Source organism: Sitophilus oryzae, unplaced genomic scaffold (genome assembly GCF_002938485.1).
Source record: "Sitophilus oryzae breed Bouriz unplaced genomic scaffold, Soryzae_2.0 scaffold_377_pilon_pilon, whole genome shotgun sequence".
Taxonomy (NCBI): domain Eukaryota; kingdom Metazoa; phylum Arthropoda; class Insecta; order Coleoptera; family Curculionidae; genus Sitophilus; species Sitophilus oryzae.
In genome coordinates this window covers 1,390,477-1,406,368 of record NW_022146948.1, presented here as the reverse complement: position 1 = coordinate 1,406,368, position 15,892 = coordinate 1,390,477, and the positions used below count along the sequence as shown (strand labels likewise).

Sequence of the window (15,892 nt, the reverse complement as noted above, 5' to 3'; positions counted from 1 at the left end):
ATGTTAATTCTCTTGAGAGTGTCGAAATATACATATTTGTGGCGGCAATTTATGCCGCCACAAATAAAAAAAAAAGATACGCCCCTTTGGCCGTATCTTTTTTAACGTTTACTTAGTTTAGTTAAGTTTGATTTTTCACAACAACCTGAATATATGATTTTAATTTCAACTCGATACCCGATACCCCTACGCGTTCCCGAGAAAAACGGTCTTGACCAAAGGTCTTGACAGACAGACGGACAGACGAACGAATGGACAACAAAGTGATCCTATAAGGGTTCCGTTTTTTTTTTCTTTTAAGGTATTCAAAGTCAAATAACTAATGGTGTAATATAATTATATTTTTTTGAGAAGTATTTAGCTGTTTAATTCCTGAACGGACCTAATAAACTTAAAATCATATTAACAAGAAACCACCTTATTTTTGTTTAATTAGAATTTAGATCTCAACAAAGAAATATGACCTATGTTTCCATGGCAAATTCAAATAGTTGAAATAAATATTTCAACTTCAAAATTTTAGTCAATTTTTCGAGTTTTTTTTCTACGATAATTTATCAAAATTCAAGTCATAATTATCACACGCTAGCGAATTATTTTCCGCTAGTATACAAAATTGTTCACGTGAAAGAAAAAAACGGAAAAAATCCATCATGGCGTTCGTGTGCCCGGAGAAGAAGCAGCAAAGAAAATACCTTCTGTGCCAGCTGAAAAAACTGGTGGACAATATGGGAAACGGGGACTCGGGATGTTGTCCCGGTCCCTGTCCGCCGATTAACAGTTGTATTGGGCCTGTTATCGAAATATACGATCCATTGCCAAAGCCGTGCTTGCCGATTTGCAGTCCCATGTGTCCGCCTCGCTGTTCGCCAGGTTGCTGTCCCCCGCCTAGTTGCTGTCCCCCGCCTAGTTGCTGTCCCCCGCCTAGTTGCTGTCCCCCGCCTAGTTGCTGTCCACCTCAGGCGTGTTGTCCTACTCCGTGTTGTCCTCCAGCTTGCACTCCAGGTAAATAAATAAACTTTACTCTTTTCTCATTGGAAAATTATTTAGAAGTGATTAAAAAACGGCGTCGGTGATGACTTTGAAATAAAGATGGCTGTTATTTTAATGTAACTGTCATTTATGTGGGGAATGTCATTGATCGTCATTTCAAACTTCAAACCCAACAAGACGCTGTTTTTTTTCGATTATACCTTTGAATAAGAAGACTAAGGAAGGAGCATATGAAAAATCTTAGGTACACCGCGCGATGGGCCTCAAATATGGCCGACTTAAATTCCGGTTTATCAGTGTCGTTCTAATTTTATTTAAAAAATGTAAAACTATGATGTAGGGTAGACGTGGGGTAGACTCAATAATTTGTTGTTTTATTTTACGTTGTAAATAAATGTTGCTAGTTATTAAAACTGTTATAAAAATATATAATTCTAATAAAAATAGATAAGCTTATAATAAGTATTTATTAACACAAACATCCGATACGCTACTGAAGCAGATAAGTCAAATTAACGTATCTAAATTCTTTGGCATCTAATCTTTGACAAGTAATAAATAAAAGCTAAAAGGCAAGAAAAATATATAATTTAGTTAATTTAAGTGAATTTCATAAATGATCGGTTTACTACACGTATGTATATTATATAGTCACTTACTAGCGAAAAGTTGTTCCATTATTTCACTCAATTTTTCCCGAGATCTACCGCACGCTACACAACCAACTATTTTAGAGTCTTTTTCGATAAATCGCGATAGTGTCACTGTTAATTTAAGTTCTGCCACAATTTCCATCTAGATTTACTACCTTTATACAACTATAAGTAGTAGAACAAATAATAAATAACATAAATAAGCTCCGTAAAGACTGACAAATCCACAAAATTTCAAGTCAAATTCAAATGTGTCAAATGAATCGTCAAACAGAACTGTCAAGGATCCCCGCCCTAGAGTGCTTTTATGGTGCTTTTTCCGCCCACCATGCATGAATACATGGATAGCATTATGCTCCTTCCTTAGTCTTCTTATTCAAAGGATTATATGGTACTATTAAATAAAAAAAACTAACGAAGAAGTCAAATACTGTTTGTATATTTATACAGGGTGTTGAATTTTGACCGTTATTTTTTACCAACATGGCAAATATAAAATCCCTCTATCAAAAAAGTTACTTTTATTCTTTAAGTTGAGTGCCTGAACGAATCAGATAGTTTTTACTTTCGTGAAATAGAAAAGGAAAATAATAAAATAAGTTGAAAATAAGTGACAGTTCTACTCTCGGTTCTACCTCTTCTTACCAAAATCAACACGAAATGTCCTAATTGTCAAAAGTAAAATGTCATCAGCTTTTGATTTGATTTCTAAATATCAGACCAAGGATATATAGAATAAGGATATTCGACTGGCCCAAAAAAAAACGTGCCGTATTCGTCACAACCAATGGGCGTCGAGTATTTGAAATTAAAAACATATAAAATGACGGTAACCTATGTTTTTTTACTCATTTCACTGACAGATGTGATGAGATTATTATTGTAATTTATAGATCCAAACGTTTTTTGAATAAATAATTTATTTTAAAGTTATTTCCTAGATGTTTGGTTTGGCCTTCTATATTCTGGTATTTGTCTACTAATAAATAATATCTTATTTTGTATTTCGATGTATGGAAACCCGCAAGTTTTGCAGAAGCCGCAAAAAAATTTCGCTCTATAGTGAGAAAAATGTTATATCTTTTTAGACGTGTAGAATTGCAAAATTTCTTATTTCAGATGTTCTAAATGTGAGTGCTTAATGTCAAAAATTAAAATATATACTTGAAATATTATTTCAAGTTATACCCTTTGCCCTTTGGAAGTAAACAAATATTGAAGAAAGTGTTGTGCCTTCATAGAATTTAAATTGGCATTAGGGATAGATTTTCTTGATTGAAATAGATTACCTATTTATAGTAATAAATACTTTGGCAAATAAACTATGAACCATACAAATGTAGGAAATGTTTTACAATATACAAATAATGAATAGGTACATAAGATAATGGGTAAAATGTAAAATATATTTTAAATTTTGGGGTTTGAAAATCGATCTAATTTAACAAAAAACATTCAATATCTACTAATAGTGATTATTAGTGACCCCAAAATTATATCTCTAGCCCTCTATATCTCTAGCATGGCCGCAAGTTGATAACCTAATAAAATTAATATTAGAAAAGCCCGCGTGAACTGTCAAATTCGTTTAAAAAAGTTATTCGTTTCACAGACTTTGGTTTAGCAAACTGGCTATCAAAACATGCTGTAAGCAACAAAACAAAAGAGTGCAAAAGAGTGCTATAAGCAATAAAACAATCAAAACGCGAGTTTGATTGCTTTGGTTTCGCTTTTTTTTCTTTCTTTTTCCTTGTTTGTTTAATGTTTAATTAAATTTTTCCTTAATTGTTTAATGCGCATCTGTTTTTTTTCTTAACTTTAATACCAATTACCCCAGTATATTTGCAATTTTTAAGGATAATAGAATGTGACTATGTATATAATTTTTTTCCATAATATAATCCAAAAATAGCCGAAAACCGTATATGGAACTGTTACCCAACTACGGCATCAATAAAAAATAAACCTGAACGTTAATTAATTTAAATTTTATGAAGCTTATTGTCAAATATGATTTATTATACTAACATAAAAAATTCCATATTTTTTACAACTAAATTATTAGCGCAAACTTGATGTGATAAGAAACGTTTTTTGTAAGACAGTTTCGAAAAAAATATTTTTTTCCTCTAAAAGTATGCGCGGGGGCGTTTTTTACAAGCCGTCGGTGGAGTTGGAAAATATTTCTATAAAAATTTTAGTAGGGTGGGGGTAGTTTTCATACTCTTCATACTCCTTCTTGATTTTTGTTAAAGTCAAATGTTAAAGCACTTAGCAAAACATAAGCATCCCAAATCTCATTCAAATCGGAATAACGGTTCTTAAAATATCTTAAAAAATGTGTTTATTTTTTAAAAGTTTCGTGCCTTCTACGGAGGTACAGCCACTTTTTTTTATAGAGGTAAATTACTGTATACAATGTACTTATTTTGAATCAAAAAATACGTAGTAGTTCTATGTCTACGGAATATTGGGACACCCTGTATTTTTACATTTAAAAAACCAATGTTATGTAATTGTTTGATTTTACCGTTGTTTGACATTTCGTCTCGTGTTAAGTGTTAAATTTGATTTTTGTTGAAAGTTGACTAAACGTTTTTTATTTGTTATTTTGTTTTTTTTTAAATAAGATATTTCTGATAAGCTTAGGACAACATAAAATCAATAAACTAACAATTCTGTTCAAAAATAGACAATGTGTACGTGAAGTGCACAGCAATCAAATAAGACATTTCTTGACAATATGGCGAAGGAAAAATTTTAAACTCGCATATTGAAACATTCCTTTTTGATAAAATTTCATCGTTTTTCTCTAGCTAAATAATCGTCATAAAATTAATTATCACTTTCCTGTGACGCGTTTGTTATAAGAACTATTGTTTTATTATACTCGTATATATACCGGGTGCGTCTCAAAAGTGGCTCACCCCAATAACTTTTTTATTTTCTCAGATAAAAAATCGAAATTTGGTATACTAATATATGACATAATATATTAGGTTTGATTGACGTATTCAATTGTTTTCTGTCACTTCCTGTTTCACCGGAAATGACTACAACTTCTGATTTTTAAATAGCACCCTCTGTACATTTTCACTTTATTCGATAGTAAATAACACTCTGAATAAAATGACATATCATATGTCAACTTTTGACATCGAATATGGTTTATTTGAAATTGCGATTCATAACGATAATTTGACTCGAAATACTAAGTGTGTGGTACCAAATTATTCGCCAAAAAATGCTTTTTCCAAATTAACGAGCCACCCGATTCGTTCCATTTGAAAAAATTGAGATATGATTAAAAATACGATTTGGACATCTTTTAACCGACCTGGACAAGACACAAATAACATTAGACGATCATATCTATTTTTCCAAGGCTCCTTGATTAAAAATTAGTGTTTTGAACACAGCCGTGGCACTCTAGATTGAAATTTAAAATTCAATTTTGTTCTAAGCAAAAATGTCAAAAGTTGACATATGATATTATGTCATTCTATTTAGAATGTCATTTTCTATCGAATAAAGTAAAAAAATACCGAGGATGCCATTTAAAAATCAAAAGTTTTAGTAATTTCCGGTGAAACAGGAAGTGACAGAAAACAATTGAATACGTCAATCAATCCTAATTATGTCATATGCTAACATACCAAATCTCGTTTTTTTTTTATCTGATAAAATAAAAAAGTTATAGGGGTGAGCCACTTTTGAGACGCACCGGGTCCTGGTATACCTACTTTAGGATAATACAACCAACAGTTTTTGTGTTATAGTTTAATTTATTAGAACATCTATATTTTCTAATTTTGAGATCTGTATGAAATTCTAAATACATATCATGTATCATGTTATACCGGCTGTTTTGCAAAAGTGGCTCACCCCCTATAATTTTTTTATTTTTTCAGAAAAAAAAATGAGATTTAGTATGTATTGATATAAATTAGGATTGATTGACTTATAGTCGGTCACTTCATGTTTCACTGGAACTGACTTACAACTTTTGATTTTTAATGACACCCTGGCTATTTTTGTAGTTTTTGAAAATTTTTTGTATATAATATGTTATTCTGAACATATTCTGTATATAATATATTATTCTGAACTGTTATTCTGACACATATCATATGTCAACTTTTGACATTTTTAATTAAAAAAAGTAGCATTTTAAATTTCAATGCAGAATGCCATGGCTGTGTTCAAACAACAATTAGATTCGAAATACCAAGTATGTGGTACTCATTTTTTTTATCTGAAAGAATAAAAAAGTTATAGGGGGTGATACCACTTTTGAGACGCACCCAATATATCATATTCGCCACACTTTTTTGAAGCACCCTGTATATTCTATAAATTAGTATTCGATACATCAATCAATCCTGATTTATGTGATATATAGAAATATCAATCTTATTTTTTTATCTGAAAATATAAAAAGTTATAGGGGTAAGCCACTTTTAAAAAATACCCGGTATTAAAATTAGTATTTTGAACACAGCCGTAGCATTCTATAAACCTATTAATAATTTTAAAGTTTAACTCAATCTAAGCTGTGTGAATAACTACAATCTATACTATGTCCAGTTAATTTCTCAATAACGGTATGTAGGTACATAAGTATATTAATTTACAAATTGGAAGTAGAAACTAAAGCCTCATTCATAACCTCGAAATTAGTGGTTTTAATTTGTACTTTTTCTTAAAAATTTACGATCATTCGCCAGTGTATAAATAAATACAATTAAAATTAATACAATATCCTATTATTATATTTTGAAGTAAAATTAGTGGCAAAAGTTAAATTTTCGTTAAAGCTTCATTCAGAACCTCACAATTAGTGGAATAAATTAGTGGTTTAAATTACCGTAGAAGTTTGTTCCTTTAATTTCAATGTAAGCATTCCGAACGTCAAAATTAGTGGTTGACATTTTCAATTAGAAGAAAAAGTTATTAAAATATTTATCTTATAAAACAATAAACTTTTGATTTCTAACCACAATTTCTCTTGACGGACGATAATCAAAGGTTAAAATGGCATTTCCCGCAAATTTTGAAGTATAATTAATGGAAAAGTCAAAAGTTTGTTAACTTTTTCTACTAATTGAAAATGACTACCACTAATTTAAACGTTCTGAATGCTTACATTAAAGGAACAAACTTTTTTGGTAATTGAAACCACTAATTTATTACACTAATTGCGAGGTTCTGAATGAAGCTTTAACTTTTCCATTAATTATACTTCAAAATTTGCGAGAAATGTCATTTTGGCCTTTGATTATCTTTCGTCAAGAGAAATTGTGGTTAGAAATCAAAAGTTGATTGTTTTATAAGCTAAATATTAGGCTTTCTCTGTGGATACAACTGACTAACGCAAGCTGTTGCTAGAATATTCTATTAATTTTAATTGTATTTTTTAAACAGTGTGAATGACCATAAACTAAAAGTACTATATAAAGTGTAATTCAAACCACTAATTTAGTCCACTAATTGCGAGGTTCTGAATGAAGCTTAACTGTTTCTATTATTAATTGAAAATTACTAACATTAATTTTGACATTCTGAAGGCTTACATTGAAATTAGAGAAACAAACTTCTACGCTAATTGAAACCACTAATGTATTCCATTAATTTCAAGGATCTGAATGAAATTTATGAATTGGTTAATTCAGAAAAAGAAAACTAGACAGTTGTTTTCATATAATAGTACAAATCACTAATTAAAAAATATTATTTTAGGCACTTGTCCCCCACAGAACGCTTCCGTCCCCATAACCATACCACCCCCACAACCCATATCTGTCCCGCCTATATTACCTGTCTGTACCACGGTACCGCCACCGTGCGTTCCTATATGCAATCCTTATCCGGAAGAGCAACCTTGCGTTCCTTGCAATCCTCCTCAGATGATGGTCTGTTATCGCAGACCCAAAACCAAAACGACGGGACCCAGGAGCAAGAGTAGAGAGCTGAGAGCGAGCATCTTGCACGTGGGATGTGATTGTGAGAAACATAATGGTAAATATTGGTTTATAAAAAAAAATATGCAACTGCTTTTTTACAGAAATTTGTCTAGATAATGGGTACTATAAATAATAGTTTCATAATCTTCAGTAATTTTTTTTTAAATTTTTCTTTGTTAGAACCTTTGAATAAGAAGACTAAGGAAGGAGCATAATGCTAACCATGTATTCATGCATGGTGGGCGGAAAAAGCGCCATAAAAGCACTCTAGGGTCGGGATCCTTGACAGTTCTGTTTGACGATTCATTTGACACATTTGAAATTGATTTGAAATTTTGTGGATTTATCAGTCTTTACGGAGCTTATTTTATGTTATTTATTATTTATTCTACTACTGATAGTTGTATAAAGGTAGTAAATCTAGATGGAAATTGTGGCAGAACTTAAATTAACAGTGACACTATCGCAATTTATCGAAAAGACTCTAAAATAGTTGGTTGTGTAGCGTGCGGTAGATCTCGGCAAAAATTGAGTGAAATAATGGAACAACTTTTCGCTAGTAAGTGACTATATAATATACATACGTGTAGTAAACCGATCATTTATGAAATTCACTTAAATTAACTAAATTATATATTTTTCTTGTATTTTAGCTTTTATTTACTACTTGTCAAAGATCAGATGTCGAAGAATTTTGATACGTTGATTTGACTTACCTGCTTCAGTAGCGTATCGGATGTTTGTGTTAATGAATACTTATTATAACTTATCTATTTTTATTAGAATTATATATTTCTATAACAATTTTAATAACTACCAACATTTATTCACAACGTAAAATAAAATAACAAATTATTGAGTCTACCACACGTCTTCCCTACATCATAGTTTTACATTTTTTAAATAAAATTAGAACGGCACTGATAAACCGGAATTTAAGTCGGCCATATTTGAGGCCCATCGCGGTGTACCTAAGATTTTTGATATGCTCCTTCCTGAGTCTTCTTATTCAAAGGTTAGAACCATTTTCCCCTATCTGCTGAAATAAAGTGGTGGGGGAAGATTAGATCTATCTTTATTTAGATGTTAATAACTCCGGACTGGATGATCAGAATCCAACAAACGACGGCTCGTTTAAAATAGCGTTTCTTACTCTATATTATACCGTAATAATAATAATATAAGGATTTGAAAGTAGACGCTAGGGGGCGCTTTCTTACAATTTAACAAACATAGCGCGTTTTTTCAAAAAAATTAAATAAGATAGTATGTGTAATTTTAGCTGACAGTAAAGAGTAGTAAAAGCTTAAAAAGTTAGCGAAAACCGCATCTTGATATCTTCTTTCAAACCGAAGATATTAGCAAAATTATAATAAATACCAGGTGCCCGGTGGCGTAGAGGTACAGGCTCTCGTCTACCAATCTCAAGGTAGTGGGTTCGAACCCACACCCGGCATTTCATCAGCCGACTATTTTTATTAAAATAAAAATAGTTTGGGTACCTAGGTCGACTCGGCCTTAAATGAGTACTTGGGATTCACAATCCTGAGGTAATAATAGGCGGTTGAAGCCTAGTGCTAGCCACATTACCTTCCTTGTATACCGAACGGCTCTAGTATATCAAGCTGTACCTTGCTACTCCCAAGGCGTCAAACGCTATATACGGGAGCTATTATTATTATTATTATTATTATTATTATATAATAAATACCAAAAAATAAGCCCTTAATTACTTAATTTTTACAACACGGTATCAGTAGCCCTCTTGATTATGCCCATTCTAACAAAAAAATAAGATAGAAACAGTTAGGTTATTTTAAAATCGACGAAATACCAGAATACCATAATACTAGATGCATTAATATCTAATAATTAAGACATTAATAAAAGTGAACAAGAAATGATGATTCAGTGAAATCATGTTAGGCTTTGGAAAAAAGTTGCTTTTCGCGTAATAGTATAAACGTCAAATTGTTATTAGATTAACATTTTGATTGCCATCGCAGAGTTTTTTTATCTTTTAATTGTTTTTTTCAAAATGCCTTTTTTATTTGAGTAGTTGAAATTGTTGGGGCATTTTGAAAAAGCAATCAAAACATAAAAAACGCTGCTAAGACTATCAAAATGTTGATCTAATAACAATTTAACGTTTATACTATTACGTCAAAAGCAAGTTTTTTCCAAAGGCTACCATGACTTCACTGAATCATCGTTTCTTGTTCACTGATATTATATCTTAATAATTATTAGATATTAAAACCTCTGGTATTATGGTATTCTGGTATTTCGTCTATTTTAAAATAAACTAACTGTTTCTATCTTATTTTTTTGTTAGAATGGGCATAATCAAGAGGGCTACTGATACCGTGTTGTAAAAATAAGGTAATTAAGGGCTTATTTTTTTGTATTTATTATAATTTTGCTAATATCTCCTGTTTGAAAGAAGATATCAAGATGCGGTTGTCGCTGACTTTTTAAGCTTTTACTACTCTTTACTATCAATTAAAATTACATACACTATTGCATTTAATTTTTTTGAAAAAACGCGCAATGTTGGTTAAACTGTAAGACAACGCTCCCTAGCGTCTACGTTCAAAAGCTTATTATTATTGTTTATATGGTACAATATAGAGTAAAAAAAGCTCTTTTAAACGAGCCATAGCTTGTTGGATTCCGATCATCCAATCCAGAGTTATTAATATTTAAATAAAAACAAATCTAACCTTCCCCCACTACTTTATTTTGGTAGATAGGGAAAAATGGCTCTAACACAAAATATTCAAAATTTACTGAAGATTATGAAGCTATTACTTATAGTACACCTTATCTAGGCAAAATAATGTAAAAATTCCATTTTCTTATTTTTTGTTGCAGTTGCGCCCCCTAGCGGTCGTTCTACAAACTTGAAAATAATTTCCAGCACTTTCTAATAGCCTCTTTAGTCATAAATATTTTTTTCCGCAGCCCCTACGGCTAATACTTTCCGAGATACAACCGAGAGCTATTCTTAGTGGGACACCCTGTACAATCCTACTACAGTTCATACCAAATAAACTTTTAGTCGCGTGATTAAGCTAGATCGGCACAGCGTTGCCCACTTTTACATATTTTAGTAATTTTTAATCGAAATATTTTAGAAAACAGAAATAACTTAATTATAAATATATAAACAGTTATTATTTATATCAAACTCATCATCTTCTTAACAGCACGTTAACTTTCCCGTTCAAAATATTCTAATAAAGTTACAATGAGTTTTTTTACGGCTATTAAGCTATCTTGTACACTTCGCACTAAAAGAGGTTCTAAAAAGAACAATGTTCGACTGCAATGTATTCTAGTAAACATTTTTAAGCTTAAATTATCACAACGCTAATTAAACCAAAAACTCGTAACACAAAAAAAACTAAAGTAAAAAACGAATATCAATGTCAATAAATAAATAAATAAATGTGGCACCTTGACATTTATTACAGCAGAGCTACGACCTGAATCACCAGCGGGAAATTTGAATTTCAGTTAGTCAGCCCGGAGCTGAATATGTCCTTGGTTGGCAACAATGAATTTAAAAATCGCGCCCTCGATTACGTAACTAAAAGTTTAATTTGTATCAAATACAGGGTTGTTAAGTAGTTTACCAAGCAAAAAACTACGCCAAAAACTACGCGTAGTTTTTTGTATTAACTACATTTTAAAATTTTAATAACTACCTTCAAAAACTACACAAAAACTACGTTAAAAACTACCTACAAAAATATAGTAAAACATAAACAATTTAGACTTTAAACAAAAATCAAGCCAAATTCTTATCATGGAAGTATGAAGTTATACAAATATAATATAAGTTAAACAACATCAGAAAAAATGACAATTTTTTTTTCAACAAAAGTGTATTTTCTACGAAATACAAAGTAACATTGAACACAAAATAAACTACAAATTCTTATGGAGAAATTCTCCATAGACATTCTCCAGGAGAGAATATATGATTTTTTACATCTAAAGGCACAACTTCATAATTCCCCTCTTCCCAGAAGGTATGGAGCAAGGTATGGAGACATCGACGTCTTCCAAGCATTTTTAACTACGTATCAAAAAGAAAAATCAAGTATCAAAAATATCACATAATAAGGAACAAATTCACAAAATATAGATTTTTTATTTCTTTAAATTGATCAACAAACAAAGTTTTTAGGTTATGTTTTCACTGTTATTTATAAAAACTACATTAGTTACATAAACTACACATTTACAACTCGACATTTAAAAAACTACTTGTGACATGTAGTAAATGTAGTTTATTAATTACTACGTGTAGTTTAACAACTCTGATCAAATATAGAACTACTCCAAAACTTTCCCCTAAGGAGCTTTTTTGAGTACAATTTGACTAGACTATAAGAATACTTATCTTGGATCCTTGTATATCCTTGTATACCGTGTGTTGTATCGTAGACTTGAACATAGAAACACAATCAATAAGTTTTCCCCATTTTATTTTAGAGAAAAACTTGAACCTTTTTAGAGAACTTAAAATGACGCACATTATTCATTTTGAATAAGTAATTTTCCACCATCTCCTCTTTTTTTCCTTTGAAATTATAAGCTAACTATTGTTTAAGTAATTTATATAATTCCTCTAACAATTTATATTTAAAATGTATTTTTTGTAATATTTTAGCTATATGTAAATGGTAATTGACTTTCTATTACTTGACTTGTATTTTTTACTTTTTTTGATAGTTTTTTATTCAGCTTGGTCTAAGGATGAGACTTAACCGCCTCGAAACATGTCACCCCCCCTTTTTGCAAAAAAAGTTAAGATTGTGACAATACTATGCCTTTTATTCCTTCATTGGAAGATATTTATTAATATGAACTCACTCTGGGTCAATGGAACTTTGTTAATATTTTCTTAAACTAAACAAAAAATGTCTTACAACAAGGTTTGCAAGACGACTGCCCACGATTCGAATGTCAAGGTTCCCCAGGGTGCCTGACAGATCCTCCAACCTGTGGACCGTCCGAATTTGCAGATTGCAAGCATTTGGGCAAAAAGGGGTACGATCCCAAGAAAAAGGACTTGGAACAGTACCAGTGTTACCCAGCGTACGTCCGTTTACCGACATGCGCTCCGTGTGGAGGAAATGGTGGCGGCAATGGTGGCAAAGGTGGAAATGGAGGTAATAAAATGCTAAAAGTTTAATTTCATTTTTGATGCAGACCGGTTGATATACATAATAAGTGTCAGACATCTACTACGCCAAAATTGAGATTATACAGCACCTATAAAATACATTATGTAATGACTCATCTTAGTAGATTAGGTTTGGATTGGGAGTATAATGTAGGATATAGAATAAGAAGGGGAGGGAGACGACCTTAAAGATCTATTTTGACTCTCTTTCTTGAGTTATAACTCCTCATACAATCTGAGGACTTTGAGAAAAGCCAGTATTTTTTTAGGAGTAATAATTTTTAAGTTCTGTTTGAATTTGGTTTCCATATGAGTAGCAACACGATTCTAGTCCAGTTAGTAAAGTGTTTTTTTTTTCTCTACTCACTAATGTAGATTTCTTGTCTATTATTCTTTGGACATAGAACTAAGTATTTTTATATACATATTTGGCATTAATCTTATAATTACTATACAGATTATACAACTAAATGTTGCATTCCCAGTCTCAATCGCCAGCCATCTCTGTCGTACACGAGATCTTCTTCAATATTCCGATTTCTCATCGCCTGTCGTATACCATCGTTCCAGGACCGATGCGGGCGTCCCCTTTTGTTCCTTCCAGGGGGTGACCATTTGAATACACGTTTTGACCATCTTGTGTTCTCCATCCTCATTACATGACCAAACCATCTCAAACCTCTTTTCTCTATTCGTTTTAATGATTGAATTACTGTTTCTTGTGCCGATGTTATGTTTCTAATTTCCTCGTTTCTCACTCTTTGTAATCTAGAGAAACTAAGTATTTTTGGAATCAAAATAAATTCATTGGGCACAATTTACCTCAATAAAAAAGTGCTTCGTTTGTCCGGTAGAGGGTATTAAACTTTAAAAAAAATAAACGCCTAAGTATTTTAAGATATTTTAAGAACCGTTATTCCGATTTGAATTAAATTTGGGGTTGCCTATGTTTGCTAAGTGCTAACATTTGACTTTAACAATAATCAAGAAAAAGTACGAAGGGGTGAGAACTACCCCACCTCTACATGAATTTTAGTACAAATATTTTTTTAACTCTACTGAACACTATTGTTTTTCTTCATAAAATTGTCCTCCAAGTATTTACTACATTTTTTGTCAAAAACAACCACTTCGCATAGTTTTTGAGAAAAAAAAATTGGAGAAACACGATTTCCAGGGAGTTCGGTATTTTTATTTTTATAAAACAACTAGGTGTTTTTTGAATCAAAATTAGTTAATTGGCCATATACCGCTCTATGCAAAAGTGCTTTGTTTATCTCTTAGATGTACTTTGTATAGACGTAAATGTTGTCCAATGAACTTCTTTTTATAATTGATTTAATTTTCACGACCAAATTTTGTTACAGGTTGCTGTCCTCCTTGCGGTCCTTGCGGTCCTTGCGGTCCTTGCGGTCCCTGCGATCCTTGCTGCCCACCATGTTGTCCACCACCATGCGTACCACTCATCGCTCAAGCGCCATGCCCACCGCCAATCACTCCAGGACCACCACCATGCGTGCCCGTTGGCAGAGTCGTACCAGTTTGTCCCGCCATGCCTTGTCCCATACCATGCCCGCCACCTGTCATGTGTTGTCCTCCCATCGGTCAGCCTCAGTGTTGTCCGTGCCCGCCGCCTCCGTGCTGTCCTTGTCCTTGTTAGATGTGACCAAAAAAATTTTTTTTTGGTCTTCATTGTGTTGTATTTAAAACGTGCTGTCTAATAAAGCCATTTTTTTTTTCTATGAGTAGGTGTTATAATCATTTTTAGATATTTGGTTTTTAAATGCTCTGATTTTATAGTATTCTACTTATATATTTCTTGAGGTTTTTGTTATTACCGATTCTGAACCGTCCTAGATAGATATAAAATACATGCGCAGTACGTACATAATTATAATATTAGAAGCTGTTCATAAAACATTTAATTACCACAACAAATTTTAAATGAGATTATTTAATGCAAAAATGCGATTTTGGAAATTCATCTCATCCTCTTAGAGGGTAAAAGAGGTTTTGCTGTATGAAAATTCGTTACTATCTGATTTATAAATTTAAAATTTTCACCGAGAAGCCTTCTACGGCGTAGAGTGGCCACAATACAGTGGGTGGCCAACAAATCTCTAGAAGGGTGGAGAAATTCACTAGAGAAAAGACTGCGAAACCTGTAATGGATCTACAAAGGGCATTGTAAGCTTAATAGGTATCTAAATCTGATGGGACTGATAGGCTTCATGTGCAAATTTTGTCAACCCAACCTAAAGAAGAAACTACAGATCACAATTATGTCAGTGCCACAGAGTGGAAAATGTGCGGTTCATTGTATCAGGCAATGATCAGTCCAATGACTAAAGAATACAAGGACATGTAACGCCCATATACGGGCTGCAGCACAATTTGTGACCTTAGACGCCATTTCTTTGGACATAACGAATGAGTCATCAGCGACAATTTTAGCGATTTTTAATAGTTGGTTGTGTTAGTGAACTTTGTATAAACTCTATTACAATGGTAATTTGTTCAGCTTTCAAGTGTAAAAGGTACAATGATAAGAAAAAGCCAGGAGTTACGTTTTTATAGGGAAATAAACAATCCACTCCACCTTTTTAGCGTTTTTTTACTGAATTTGAAAATTATTTTTCTGATATTTATATGTACTTGATATGTGCTATACGTCGATATTAGATTTGTCCCTTTTGTTCATTTTAATATGTTTTTTTTCGTAATTAATTAGTATGATACCACCGGATACACCATAGGCGTAGTAAAAACATTTATCAAAAACATAAAATATCGCTTCAAGCGGTTATGTTAAGAAAAATATCTGCCACGGCACTGTTTGGAAGAAAGATCACAATTTGGTCTCGTGTGTTATTTGTCCTTGTATTCTTTAGTCATTGGATCAGCCATTAACAAAGAGGTTATTATGGAAGGTTCAACCTTAGACTAAGAGGGTTCAACCTACCAGTTATTATAATTTTTGAAAAGGATAGGACGGAAGAATGGTAACCTGGAGATCAGAAGAGGACACAACATTAAAATATTGTCAAGCAGGTGAGGAATAATTAAAAATTATCATTTCATAGAAT

General features: G+C 32.1%; 1 protein-coding gene across 1 annotated transcript; it reads left to right on the top strand.

Annotated features, from left to right (window-relative positions):
- Positions 1 to 482: 482 nt before the first annotated feature.
- On the top strand, positions 483 to 14,551 carry LOC115885218 (keratin-associated protein 10-7-like). The gene is made up of 4 exons (XM_030904048.1): positions 483 to 1,005; positions 7,386 to 7,664; positions 12,556 to 12,792; positions 14,174 to 14,551. The coding sequence occupies exons 1-4, from the start codon at positions 654 to 656 to the stop codon at positions 14,464 to 14,466; spliced, it is 1,161 nt and encodes a 386-aa protein (XP_030759908.1). The 5' UTR covers positions 483 to 653; the 3' UTR covers positions 14,467 to 14,551.
- The last annotated feature ends 1,341 nt before the right edge of the window (positions 14,552 to 15,892 follow it).